This window comes from Emys orbicularis, chromosome 8, assembly GCF_028017835.1.
Source record: "Emys orbicularis isolate rEmyOrb1 chromosome 8, rEmyOrb1.hap1, whole genome shotgun sequence".
Taxonomy (NCBI): domain Eukaryota; kingdom Metazoa; phylum Chordata; order Testudines; family Emydidae; genus Emys; species Emys orbicularis.
In genome coordinates this window covers 107,965,061-107,979,791 of record NC_088690.1, presented here as the reverse complement: position 1 = coordinate 107,979,791, position 14,731 = coordinate 107,965,061, and the positions used below count along the sequence as shown (strand labels likewise).

General features: G+C 51.3%; 1 protein-coding gene across 1 annotated transcript in view; it reads right to left on the bottom strand.

The window, feature by feature from the left end:
- Positions 1–1,557: 1,557 nt before the first annotated feature.
- Positions 1,558–14,731, bottom strand: part of LOC135882505 (proton-coupled amino acid transporter 1-like) — a 39,776-nt gene continuing 26,602 nt past the window's right edge. Inside the window, exons 9-11 of the mRNA XM_065409434.1 lie at positions 10,407–10,576; positions 1,697–1,950; positions 1,558–1,578 (exon numbers count right to left, since the gene is read on the bottom strand). Of these exons, the coding sequence (XP_065265506.1) occupies positions 1,558–1,578; positions 1,697–1,950; positions 10,407–10,576 (445 nt within the window). The remainder of the gene's footprint in view (positions 1,579–1,696; positions 1,951–10,406; positions 10,577–14,731) is intronic.

Below are 14,731 nucleotides of genomic sequence, written 5' to 3'. Positions count from 1 at the left end.
CTTACGCTAACCAGAAGGAAGAGATTTTTAAATCAAACCCTGCATCCAGGTCCAAGATCGCTTACTCTAGTCCTTTGGTCATTGACAAACTGTTACAAGCCACATGAATGAGAGCTATGGTGTCGTGTCAAGCCACGCCTTACCAAAGCATGACCATGACAAAGCTTTAAAGAGCTTATCGCTGTCTAGAGATCTAGTGTGAAGTAAAGGGAAATGAAAGAGGAACACGAAAGAGACAGCTCCCTTCCCTCGCTAATCAGACCAAGTGGGTAAAACAGATAACACTTCTTCCTACCTAGCAAGTAGTGGGACCCCCCACTTAACTAGCTGGAGAACAAAGGATAGATCCAGCAAGGGAAGAGAAGAGGAATGCAGGTTCATTATAACAATGTGCCTTCGGTTCTCGTCGTCATGATTCAGCATTTGCGCGATCAGTGATTTATAACAAACAGTGAGGTAGGGGCGTAGCTATGGTGGGTGTAAACACAAGACATCCCTTGTAGGCGGGGTGCGTTCCAGGGGGAGGAGGAGTGAGCTTAAAGAAGTACCGGCAAGGGGACATCCCTGTCCCGTGCCCTTTTTTGGAAGAAAAGGTGTAAAGGAAAGTGGGCTCCTAGTTCAAGAATAAAATAACTGCCTCAGCAGTTAAGTACTTTGGAGCCCCCAGACACCCTACCAGCCTGTTCCGTGGGTACCTTGTTCCTAATGCTTTCGATAACCCCATATCCCTTATACAGAGTCTACGGGGGGGGGGGGGGGGGTGTGGAATCACAACTAAACTTAAATCAGGGATTTAGCACAATCCCCCAATTCCTCTCTGAAACCCAAACACACAGACTTGCCTTATCCCACACTACCTAGAATGGACGGAGCCGGAGATGGGGTGTGGCAGGGGGATCTAGGCTGAAAAAGGCCCTGACAGACGGGTTTGTAATGTGGCTTCCAATAAACGTTGCCATCTAATGCTCATGTGTTTGGCTCCTCAAGCTAGAGAGCGCCTGCCAGGGCAGCGCATACAAGAGATTCTCTCTCCTTGTGCAGTTTCCTGCTCCCTTTTCCCCTTGCTGTCTCTGTAATTTTCCAGGTTCTACAGCTCTTAGGGATGAGAGCTCTAATGTGTCACTCACTGGCTGGAGTTGCTCTGTTGCCATGAATTAAAGTGCTGGAAAAAAAAAAGAATTGGCACCAGAAAAGACTCGGAGATTCTCTTTTTCTGGGCAGAGGGGAGTTTGGGAAGGGTAGAGGTACCCTTGGTTGTGAAGCAGTCATCTAGATCCCTGAACGAGCCCAAAGGTTTCTTCCCTCCCCTTGGTACTCTATAGTCTAGAGCATGTCCACTTCAAACTGCAGTACCTTGGCACCTGTAGGTATGTCATCTTAATCTGCCAGAAGGATCCCGGAGGAGTGAAGGAAGGCACTCCATCCCAACCAGGGGCCGCAAGTCATCTCTGCAGGGCTCCCAGACCCAAGCAATGAGACCCCCAAAGTGGGAACCGCACGCTATGAGGAGAGGGAAAGGGAATCAGGGTCCTGTCTTGTCTGGTTGCGCACTCACCCTCACTTCTCCTGGACAAATGCCTTTAAAGAGAAGGAAGGGAGATTCACTGCCATAACCCTGATAAAAACCCCATGAGCTGCCAAGAGGCTGTACGGCGTTGCTGGGGTGGAGCGGGAGAAGGAAAAGGGGTCACTGTACCAAGGCATTGGTGGTGTTGGAAATGGGGGGGGTGGCCAGAGCCCAAAGGGACTCATAGGTGCCCACCACAAACCCCGCAAAGCCCAGGACGCTGATCAGGATGTCTTTGGCGATGGTGACAGGGTGGAGGCCGTCGGAGTAATAGGTGGTGATCTCCAGCAGGGGAGGGATGATGAGGGCGAGAGCACTGCTGCTCACAGAGCCCACCAGAGAGATGACGATGTCCAGGCGGGGGATCAGGATTGCCAGCAGGCCTGGGAGGGGGAAGAGAGAGAGAAACACAGGGCTGTTAGTACTGGCACCTGCAGAGAGACCGCTCTCCTCTGAGCAGGTGGGAACAGACAGGCCACCACAGCGTAAGGTGAATGAGACAGCAGGGGGCCTGTGTTTGGCCCCCTGGATTAGATCTCCCTCTCCCCACCAATCAAAGCAAGCTTTGCTGGAAGCCAGCAGCCTGGGTGTCTCTTCCCGCCTCCCCCCCAAGACTGTTAAAGTGACAACACACGTCTAGGGTACAGAACGACCCAATTCAGGCACAACCTCCCCCACGCCCGAGGCAGCATTGTCTGTTAGACAGGGCACTCCGGAGCACTGGGCTTTTCTCCTGGCTCTGCCAATTGACTCACCATAAGCTGGGCAGGTGCGATTCTCTCTGGGGATAGCACTTCTCCACCCATCTAGAGCGGAGAGCGCTACAGATGATGGGTGCTGGGGTCATTAACCAAAGCAAGCAGTAGCTTTTCAGGGGCTGGTCTTCCTGAATGGCCCCTTGGCACTCAGTATTGAGAGGCCATTTGGAGCTCCACCTTGCCCCAGCGTGCACACAAGATTGGCTAGAGAGACTGTGACCAGATTGGGGGGGAGAACTCTTCCTCCAGGAGTGCACTAGGGTGCCACGGAGATCCATCGTGCACAGGGATTCGGCACCATCGCTCCTGGACTCGCATATCACTAAATGAGGAGAAATGCATGGGGCTGCACCCAGAAATCCCCACAGTGGCAGCTTCGCTCCGGGAATCGGTCAGGTTCACGGTCCCAAGAACCGTGGCCATTATCTTTTCCCAGAAGAACACTGACACGGCCACGCCCTCTCCCCTTCAGTCCAGGGAGCAGGGGGTCTCCTCGGTGGCCACCAGACCGAGGCGTCGGGTTTGAGCGGGAATCAGAAGGGTGTCGTGCTCCCAGCTGGCTAGGCCACAGAAAGGCCAGCAGCCCGAGGGGTGCGTGTCTCCTTGCAATGGGGAATGCTGCTCTTCAGCAGGGGGTAGGTTCCTTCAGAGCAACAGGATGTGTCGGACAGCAGCCCTGTACAAAGGAATAAACCACAGATCTGCAAGCCTCGTCAGGTGTCTCAGGACTCCCTGGACCAGGCTGGGCATCCAGGGGCAAGTTATTTTAGAGTTTAAGCTTAGGCCCCCTCCCCACCCCCCATGGGTTCTGCTGCCTCTGCGGGAAGGTGGAAGGGAAGATAGGGGCTGGATCATTAGTGCACAGGGCAGCTTGCGATGGAGGTGGGAGGGGTGACCCAGCGCTCTCACCAGTCAAACGTTTACACCTTCAAGGGCCCCTGTGGAACAGAGGCCCACTGGCTAGGGTGAAGCAAGGCACTGATGTGGAAAGCAGACGGCGCAGCCCACTGCACAGGATGAGTTCAGATCGCTGTTCGGAAAAGGCATTTTGAAGTGAGAGCCAGTAATGGCACCATGGCAATAGGACGGGGCTACTCGCAGAGCTTCAGTTTTATGAGGCGGCGGCTCATTTAACTTATTTCTATAGGGCCCATGATTGCGGCAGTGAGACACCCACTTATAGACAGCAGGCGCGGCCCCTGAGAACAAGAGCTAAAACACAGCTTGTCGTCAAAGGCCTGGGTCTTTAGCATCGTGCCCTGGACTCTGGCTCCAACAGGCTACAGAGGGGAGTGAGCCGATAGCTGAGAAAGCCGGGCACACACAGGGCCAGACAGCCAGGGTCCCCCAACCAACCTTAACAGCAGTGACAGGAAGCCGAGCTAGGCACTAAAGCCTTGGGCCAGTCTGGGCCTTTACAAACCTGCCAAGGCCTTGGACTGCAGTATGTGCTTACAGCAGGTGAGCAGTTGCATGCTGCACCCGCTGTACAGGGACACCAAGGCCTTTGTCGTTCTGCGCACAGACAGAGCGTTTCCAGCTAGTCCAGAGTCACGTTTCCCCCCCACCCCACCCAGTAAGGAGCCAATTTTCAAAATCAGGGGGTTAAACTCAGATCTACGTTTCCAGCGTCAGGAGCCCACGCTTCCCATTAGGACCAACACCAGAAGGGTTGGCTGAGTAACAGATGCTCAGATCGATGGTTGTGGGGACCATAAGAGCAATAAAGAGGATTTTCGAGGGACAATGATCTCTTAGGGCAGAGGAAGGGTTAAATAGGCATGACCTGCTGCGTGTAAGGAACACCACGAAATCCACTGCCTTCGTAGCATTCCAACTGCCAACAAGCACTGTGGTCATTAGCAACGATCAAGGCAATATGGATCAAGAACATGATGCTTTAAAAAGGGAACTTGGTCCGTTAGAGGGGGAATTTTTATACTAGAACGTGAAAGAAAAACAAGCAGGTTCCTTGGCCAGGCGTTTTCTCTATTCGCCAACGTGGGTGTGTCCGATATTGTGTTGAAACAACAGCTCTCTCCTTAATCCCCCAGCCAAGTCACAGTCCTGAATTAGTGGAACCATGCTCTTGCTATGGAAGGTAATTGTGGTGTCACACGTGGAATGGCAACTTCAACCCTTTCCACCTCAGGGCTTAGATGGTAGTTAGAAACGTGCAGACGTTCGCCACACGTGTCCCATTTTCATAAGGAACCTCCTGACTTGAACAGCTAGCAGTGAAGGGAATTTACTGCAGTTCTGCCTTTGCCACTAGAGGATGCCTCTCCTGGCCATCTTCAGACAGCCATGAATGAGGGTCACAGCTCCAGCTCAGCCCTCACTTAGAAGATAGGAAATGTGTGTGCGTGCGCAAAGAAGAGGGAGGAGTGGAGGGTGACACCACAGAGGCTGAGGCGGGGCGGGGCGGAGAACACCACAGAGCAGGAAAAGATGTCAAAGGCAGCAGAGGAAACGGGACAGCACTGCCTCTGACATTACCACTTGACACGCTGAGTTGGTTAAACAATGACCTCCGTGATAATGACCCGAAACCCGGATCTTGCTGCCGGGCCAATGCCTTTCGGTTCTTCGTTAACAGAATCTGTAAAATATTACAGGCCCCACTGAACGCTATCTGCAGTCCCAGCATTCCTGCACAAATCACATTCTTCACCCAGACAGTAACTGCCCAGAAAAAAAAGAAACTTAGCACCCTGCTCTACCCAAAAAGGTGTAAATTAAAACAGAGGTCGGTGCCCATCTTCTGGCACCAGTGCCGAAGGGCCATCATCACAGCGAAGAAAGGAGCACGCGATGCCAAGTCAGTCAGGGTGACAGCCAATAGACTCCACTTCCAGAAACGGGAACAACTTCTGAAACTCAGTTCCAACGAAAGGGCCTACCAGCCACATGCTGTCATGAGACTCTTCACATCCATCTCCGCCTCTCCCCACTTTCCCAGTGTCTCAGGCCACTCTTCCCCCCCGGCTTCAACGCTTACTGAAAATACTTACCCTGGTTTAACTGCCCCTAATGATTTCCATTACTGAAGTTGCATATTGGGCCCTGGTGACATGCTCTGCTACACAGAAATGGAGAGAGAAACTCCAAGCTACTTGTGGGATGTTCTCTCAGCCTCCAGCCACATTAGCCTGGGTGTATGGAGCTTCATTTTTTGTAATCCTAAGCATAATGAAGAACCTACAACACCGAAGAGAGACAGCCCAGTAGTTAGGGCACTAGTCCGGGACACTAGAGAGCAGAGTACAATCCTCTGCTCCGCCACAGATGTCCTGTGTGACCTTGGGCAAGTCACTTAGCTTTATAATGCCTCAGCTTCCCATCTGTAAAATGGCAATACCACCACTTCCCTACTTCACAGGACTGTTGTGAAGATTAGTGCCTTAAAGCCTGAGGAACTCCAACACTACAGTAGTGGGGCCGGATAAGTACCACAGACAGCAGTTCAATAAAATAAATCAATTAAAAAAAATTGCTGTAAGGGCCAAAGCCCCAAACAGCCAACTTATTAGGAAAGGAAAAGACAAGGTGGGTAGCTCTCCAGCCCTCTTCAGCTCTGGTGCTCAATGGCATTGTTAGGGCTTTTCAGTGACACAAAATCCTAAGAAGGAAGGCAACCGGATTCTGCACAACAAAAAGATTCTCGGCAATGAAAGTAGGGCACTTCAAAGCATAATCACCACAGAGAAAAGGAAATTGGTTGATTGCTTTGAAAACACGGCCTGTCAAAAAAATACTGTCTGCTACCTACTCAGGGAGGGGGAGGGGGGGGAATCCAACTCCTAGAGCCCAGGATATAGAAAAAACAAAGATGGCATTTTTGCACCCAGAGCTTATTTGTTTTAAATATGGGTCACCAGAAAACGGATCTCTTGTGCAACGGAACAAGAAACGTGCTTGGAAAGAAATGTGGCGCTGTTCAGCTTGCATCACAGCGCCCCCAACACCAAGGTCTTCAGTCCAGGGGTCATTCTGCCAATACAGCTGCGGTGTGAGGGGCAGCAGGGTAAGATGGCAACTCAACTCTATTACAGCCACTGGAGCCGAAGGTTCTGACAGCCTGGGAGTCTGCATCGCGTTCGGTGGCTACGTGACAGTCAGAAAGCGAAGTACAGAGCCGCCGCTGCAGCAACTCGCTCAGGTGAGCGCCTCTGACAGAGCTTTCTAATCATGTCACAAGCTCAGGGCCTTGAAAGTAACAGCCACCTAATTCCACAGCACCGGCAAGCCTGGCTGGTTAGCTAAAGACTGGCCACGGTGAAACCTCAGGGCGGGCCGAGGGGTTGCAACAGAAATCTGTTCTCTATGGAGTTTTGCTGGAATTAAACACAATGTGTCAACACAGGCAGCAACTCCTGAGTTAAGGCCAACTTGTCTTTCCGTGGCCCCACCGTGCTTAGACAGTTCAGGACCTTCTTTAGCATAGGGTTTTGCAGATGTGTGCTGCAGTCAGTCTCTGAGTAAGGTTACAGCAGCATGAGACCAACTGGATGCAGAGCTCACCCTACCCCTTTCCACTGGAAATATGACCGGAGGAGAAAACCAATCCGGTGTGTGCTCTTGCCTGTCTTTGGCGCATAAGAAAAAGGGGCGAGGAAGTAGTCTTAGGGTTTGTCTATCCCTTACAGCACTGAGCTGTGGTGGCACTTAGTAAAGGCGCTATCTTTGCGGACAGGAGAGCTTCTCCCATCAGCGTAGGTACTCCACCTCCCCAAGAGCCGGTAGCTATGGTGACAGGAGAAGCCCTCCCGTCAACATCGCACGGTCTACACCAGGAGTTCGGTCGGTATAAATGCATCACTCAGGGATGTGGATTTTCCACACCCCTGAGCAATGCAGTTATACCAACATACATCTGTAGTGTAGCCCAGGGCTTGGTGTCAAGTCCGGTCTTCCCTGTTCTGCTGCAAGTCTTCCTGGAAAGACCAGGAGCACCGGAGCTGAAAGTTGTCGCATCAGACTGATCTGAGGCACAGAGGACTATGGCTCTTATGGTTTGGAGGTTTGGAGCAAGTAGCCACAACCGACGCCACCTGCTGGAAGAAGCAGAGTAGACACCAGGGTTCTGGCACATTACGGTGCTTTCCTCAATGAGGCGACACGTCTTTTTGCATGCCAGGTAGCAGGAGCCAGCCCGCCAGAAGGCATGCAGTACCTAGCAAAGGAGACCGCACGTTCACGGATTAAGAAGCAGCGAGGCGAGGAGAGATGATCACAATCAAGCCAGCAAGCAGCTCACCCTACGAGTGCTGGAGTGAGAGATTCCTGCTACAACCTGCTCATAATACAACAATAGGGGGCACCTCTGAGCAATTCATGAACTTGTAGCATTCCTGTAACTTTTCCTATATTACTACCACAGCTCTGTCTGCCTGGAGTCCTCTAGACAAACATCTGGGCATTGAACTTTAGTGTCACCTGCTCATCTAAAGCTAGTAAATTAGCCTCTGTAAGCAGGTTGCTGCTTGCACAAGATAGCCACAGATGATTGCCCTCAATTACAGGGTGTAGTTCCCACTGAAGTCAACAGGAATTGTAGCCACATAATTGATGGCAGATGCAGCCTCTCAGAATTTACAGTCCTTTTCACCTCAAGGCGAACCACCTTGTCAGGAAGATTGGTTAGCGTCAAAGGCAAGATTAGAACTCAGATCTTTGGCTCCCAGGCCTCAGAAGCAGGCTCAGCAAGTGGCCCGAACACTACACCGGACAGAGTGATCGTATTGAGATACTGGCCACTACATAGAAGCAGATATTTCACTGGCACTGAGCCACTTCCAGGAACAGGCGACCATCGGGCCACGCAACGGAGCGAAGGAAGCCTGGATCACTTACAAAGCTCCATAAGAAAAGAGGCTTCACCTCTTGACAAAAGCTCCCAACTCCAATGGGGCAGTTTAAGGGGGGGGGGGGGCTGCCCTGTTCCACTGCTTAACTCAAGTATGGCGCTTGCTCAGTTCTGGCTCCAGTTACGGGTGTGAGGGGGATGGGAGGGAGGGAGGGATGCTGAGGGATAACAGGAGCCACACACTTTTGCACCTCATTTTCCTCTCTCACCTCTCCCTCCCCCTTCCCCCAGTCAAAATAATCCCCGTCTCCTGGCTCCACAGGGCACAACCCTACAGAGACAACTCACAGGACAAGCAGAGTAACCGGCTGCAAAATGTGCCATCGTGAGCCCCCTACGACTCCTTCGATTGCGGTGGCTCAAAGTAACAAGATTAAAACCCCACGGAGAACAAGCAGCAAAAGTAAATCACCAGTTGCAGTTCCTCAGCCTCAGGGGACAACCGTTGTGCTTTCCACAGATATTAATGCAAAGGGCTTTTAACTGTGTAGGTTCTAAAGCGCTAAGCTAAAACAAATCCAAACTGCGCCCTCTCTTGTGAGGCAGGCTTGGTCCAAGGCCATGAGATCATTCCAATTAATATTCATGCAAACCACTTAATGGCTTTTATCTCCTCTGAGAACCCGCGCGATCTCACACTCATTCCACTCTGAGTGCGCAAACCCAGCAGGAATATGCGCGACAAAGGAATCCATGCCCGGCCCCTTAGCACCTCTGGGACGATCCTTTAACCCTTTGTTCTTTCCCAGCCTCTTGACGTATCCACAAGGTTCCAGCCCTGGATTCACTCCAGCCTATTCCACTTAGCTGCTTGAAACCGTCAACTCCGGGCGTCTCTCGGACCTGGAGAGTCCGCATCCTGCTGCACTACTAGAGCGGTAATGGTGGGGAAGCATCCCCTGGCACTGGGGGAGTGCTCTGCCGAGAATCTCTGTTCTAGCACTGTCTCCTATAGTAAAGAGCCCCGCAGTACAGGAAGGCAGAAGGGTCTGTTTTTTGTGCACACCCCCACCTTATTTCATCTATTCTGTCCCACTCTGGCACGCCAGATGCTGGCAAATTCCTGTCCTCTTATCCTTCTGAATGACAGTTCTAATCTTTCCAGAATTATCCTTAGTTCAAAGCAGAGCGGAGAACACCACACCTGCCTTGCTCTCTTTTTAATTCCATTTTCTGCTAGCTACATCTCTTTTCAATCTCAGGGAGGAAGGAATAAGTCACTAGAGAGAATAAAAAAGCCCCCACACTTATTAGCCGGGTGGACAATAGGTCTAAGGCAGGGGTTGTCAAACTGGGGGTTGGGACCCCTCAGGGGGTTGCAAGGTTATGTGGGGGGTCGTGAGCTGTCAGCCTCCACCCCAAACCCCACTTCACCTCCAGCATTTGAAGTAGTGTTAAATATTTTTTAAATGTTTTTAATTTAGAAGGGGGGATGGAGATGCAGAGTTTTGCTTTCAAAACAGAGTCCACAGAATGCAAAAGAAAGAGGCCTGGTGAAGTAGGTCAGTTATATATGAAAGTGTGGTTGGCCGATTTAACATGCTCCCGCTCCCTAGCTTGCCCCCTCCCATCCAGCTACTGTATTAGCCAGCAACTTCTGAGCCACTGGAGGAAGTCGCCCGTTTGTGAGCTGCTGACAAGCCTTAAAGCAAGGAAGAGCAGCTAGAAACCGCCTGCAGAGCGTGTAACTGTCAAATACGAACGTACATGAGCCCTACATAAGCGGACAGGGAAGGCACTGCAGTGTGTACTCAGTGCACCAGGAGGTTTGCCCCACGCTTTGCATTCTGAACGGGATTTCAGCGCCCAACAGCCGGCACTTTGGGAATGAGTCCCTGATAAGTGACCTAACACAGGCAAGCATTGTGCAAGTTTCCTATGTGCTGCTCCAACACACAGACCACCTGCAGCTCCTACTCTGGGTGCATGCAGAGCCAAGCATGACAGCCTCTGACTAGAGCCAGGGAAGGGATAGATGCTGGGCAAGTCCTAACCAGCAATACCTCTGATCCCATTCCACGGGCTCTCCTGGGCAGAGTCTAACAATTGTGCCAAGGGGCGTCAGGCTGCGTGGAGGAGGCGAGTGTCCAGTAAGCAATGGGGGAAGATTCAAGGATACACTGCCAATACTTTCACAAGGGTTCCCACGGCGCTGGCACCCCATCCCCTCCCTAGAAGGTGAGCAAACCAAAGGGGTTTGGCGCCTACTCACATGTCACGCAGACAAGGCACGTCCTGAGGAGCAGGTTGACCCACAGCGCCCAGCGCTCTGGCACCTGGGAAACAGCCCCGGGCACAATGATTTCCGCAGGGACGTAGAACTGCAGCGCGTAGGTGAAGAAGATCCCAATGGAGTAGAGCAGCTTGACAGATTGGTACAGCCTGCAAAGGGAACAGGGAGAAATCCAGTCACCTCCACTCACACCCCAGCTCCCTCAAGGGCAGATTTAAGATAAAGCAAAATAAAAATAACTCTGCGACAAGAGTGAATTTAGAAGGGAAAGAGAACTGGGCTTAATCCCCATGTCTGTGAAGTCAGCCCCGCGATCCATGGATAAGGGGTAAGTGAGCATCTCATTTGCAAGGCAGGGCAGCTCACGCCCTAAGCCCACAGCTGAAAGGCACTTGCTCTGGCCAGATGGCTCTGTATCCACGAGGAGAGAGATCTCAGTGTGGGCTGGTACCGGAGGAGTCGACAGGACCGGAGTTATCAAGGACGAGCATTTTGAGCGCTCTGACCCCACCCCAACCATCCGGGAAGGTACAAAGGGCCAGACTGACACAGGTATTTAGGTGCTTAAAGATGCAGCTGGGTGCCTGGGGGAATTTACAAAATTGCCAAAGGGAAGTGCCTGCCATTGAAAACAATGGGACTTTGGCACCTAACCTACTTTGGATGTTTGGAAAATCCCACTAGATGCCTCACTGCATCTCTGGGCCCCTAAATACCTTTGGCTTCTGTGGAAGCTCCTCAGACCACATGTTCAGCCCCTGGCTTAAAGCAGGCTGCTGCTAGCCAGTTCCGGGGCTCTGCCGCTTGCATATGAGTCTTCTCCCACTGCTCAGAAAGGGGGTCATTTCATATCCTAGTCAGGGTGGGTCATGGGGACCAGGGTTTTGAACTTGTGAGCTCATGCACACACAGCATGACACTGTCCACTAAGCTCCTGCCGACTGGAGTCCGAAGGCCTTCGCTCAGCTACAGAACGGGCACTGTCCCAGCAGCGCAAGCTCCCCGACCACCTTCCCCAGCCAGACCTGCAGGGGCCACCTTTAAGGAATGCAGGGAGGCTAACCACTGGGGCACCTGGCCACCCATCCACCAGGAAATGGGCAGAGACCACAGGTCGTCTCACAGAGGAGCCGGCTGATCAGACGTCAGTTACCACCAGCAACCAACGCTGGCTGTGAGCCAGTGAGCTAGAATTACAGAAGTTGTCTCTTATTACCTGTTCCCTGGGCGCGCTCTCATCCCTACCTTTGCTAGCAAAATTTGGGTTCTTTGCGGGAGGAAGAAAAAGCTACTTTTTGCCTCGCTCTGCGGCGAGCCCGATTTTACTCTGTGCCTTAAAATAAAAAGATCAAGGCTACCTTCAAAGCGGTTTATCAGCTTTCGACATGAATATTTCACAGTTTTTGATTACTGCCTTTCCCCCCCCCCCCCCAGCTAGGGGGAAGGACTGCACTGCAAGGATTAGCACGGGCTTAGGAAGTTAAACGCAATGCGGACGTCACCACCGCCTGCACTTTAACCTGCTCGATTAAAAAAAAAAAAAAAAAAAAAAAAAAGACTTTTTGGAGCTCGGCGCAGAGGGTTTGGGGGAAGGGACTGTTAAAATAGCAGTGCTGGGCAGGTTGTGTGTCCTGGTAGAGACCCTAGCTAAGTCCCCAAGTCAGCCGGGGTCTCGCTAAGTACTCGTAATACAGTGACAGACATTAGCGATACAAAGGGAAGGAGTTGGTCTTCTCTGCATGAGAATGACCCCGATCTCGGACCAAGGATGGCTAGGGGATACCAATTTCTGTGCAATGTCAAGGGATCCATGGGCAGGAGAACCAGCCTTTTATAAAAGTGTTGTGTTACCTGGGCCAACCAGCTGGCTAGATCCCAGCATTGCATGTGCCAATCTAGATCAGGCTTCCAGTTGGTGTGCGTGCCTGTCTGGAGAAATAAGAACATGCATGGGGGAGCAGAGCTAGACAGCACTTGTGCGGCATGGGGGAAGACAAATGGAAGCTGGAGACTCAATAACTCCAGCTAAGGCAGGAGGGGCTAGCCACCTTTTTACAATACTTTAGCTTCTACAGGCTGGAGGTGCTCCCCTTAGTAATCATACAAGGTACCAAAGCAAAGTATGCTGAGAAACTGCAACTCTATGAAGTCAGGGTTGGTGCACGGGAGGGAAGGGGGGACCTGAACACATTCTTATGAGCAAGAGGCTCTTGAGCACTGCAACCCACCAGTGAGGGATTCAAATGTAGGAGTCAGGCAGTTGGGGTGAGGGGAAGAGAACCACCTGATCAACAGGGCATAGAACAGCTCGCAAGCATGAGGATGAAGCACTTTGCAGTTCTAACCTAGAGACAATTAAAGTAGCCAATAAAAATCACTCTCTTCCCTTTGGGAATCAGTTTCAAGCTGTGCTGCTTCTCTGCTCCACACACCCCCTGCTGGGGGTTGTGGTGAAGTGACCTTACTGCTTTGGCTTGGGAAGATCAACTCAATGGTGGCAGTGCCGGGAGAAGAACGACACCCTGGCTGAAGTAGCGATGGGGACAGGCGAGGTACAAAGCGCAAGCTATAGACAGGAGCTATTTGCTGCACATATTGGAACGGATCTCCCTTAGGTTATTCCTATGGCAATATGCCTGGAATATCTTTTATATATTCTCTAGTCCCTTGACACAGTCTTCTTCAGATAGCGAGTAACTCAGGAATTGGGACTACACGGCCCACTGGGGCTTTACAGGACATACTAGCTACTGAAAATGCCCACACTTATCAAGGCAGCCTAATGAACAAAAAGCTTCAGGCAACGTTTTCACATTGGTGAGAATCCAATTTAAGGGTGTAAATACGCTGATGCCTGTGCAAGTTGGGGCTTGGGGCATAAGCCACATCCAGGTATGGGGGTGAGCTTCTGAACATCTGACCGTAAGTCTCTCGTTCCTGTGTTTGGTTATATTCCTACTGTGTCACACTAAGTGACCACCAAAGATGGGAAAAGGCTACATAGCACTAGCTCGTAAAGCAAGAAGTTTGTATGACTAATGCATGTCTTCAAAGATCGAGGGCAGGGCTGGCCCAGGAGTCTGTGCAGGTCACAAGGAGTCAGCAACTTCGCCCCTGCTCCCCTAGGTGAGGGGCAAAGCGCAACAGAAACCTGAGTGCAGGAAGAGGGCCAGGAGGGGCTAGCCACCGCTCAGCCCTCACCCACAGCAAAGATGGCCCCACTCAGGGATGATCAAGAAGAGGGAGTCCTGCAGACGAGTGGTGCAGTCACTGCGCTCTGAGGAGTGGACAGGTCCACCTTCGAGGCCATGCGCCAAGAGCTCTCACGGAGGCTGTCGTCCACACCAGCCCCCACCAAGGGCGACGTCACAGTGTCGCAACAGTTCAGCTTTCATTCTGCACAGTTTGACAGCCATGGCCATAAACCCCTGGAAACGAAGCTCTCAACTGCCGCAAACCTGGCGTTGCTGCTCAGCATCCCACTAATGCTGCGGTTACACAGACTTACATTCCTCCATCGATGTAGCCCACCAACTTAAGAGGAATAAACCATTCTGCGTCTGAGCAGTAGGCTGGGACACGTGCTCCATGGACAGACGTTCATCAGCCACCTTCACTTAGCATTTCCACACTTAACAGAAAGTTAGTTTTTACCCTAATTTAGGATCTTGAGTTTGTTTTTTATAATACTTCCAAGTTATCGATACTTATTTACAACTTGATCCAAGTGTTCTGTCTGGAAATTAATTGATGTCTGCACAATGCTATGAAAATACTAAGTGTTTTGTATTATTAGCTCTGCTCGCAAGGTGTAGAGGATTCCATTTCCCCAGAGACTGTACTGTCCACATCTTCACCTCCACAAAAGCCCACTCATCAGCGATCCCTCGGGGTCAAGGATGATCTTTCACAGGTTTTATTTTTCATGGGATGGGGCAATTGCCCTTTAAGGGGAAAAGAAAGCAATGTTCCTTTAAGGATGAGGCATGCTGGGAGTTTTCTGCAAGGTATAAAGCCCAACTTTTGAGAGGGCTCAATCTGATGTAGACTCCAAGGTCCCGCAGGGGCCTGGCACATAGTTCAGAATCTGGATTTTTCTGCCCAACGTTTTGGTCTATAATAAAACCAAAGTTTATTAGAAGTTGCAAACAGCCTGAAGTGTGTCCAGAAGACACGGCACCACTCTTACTTCCGGTTCTACTCACTGGCAGAGGAAGAGCTGCTTCCTTTTTTCAGCTCCTCAAACCTGCCACCCCCGAGTTTGGAAAAAGCCAGTGATGTTTTAGAAAGTGGATGATGCTGCA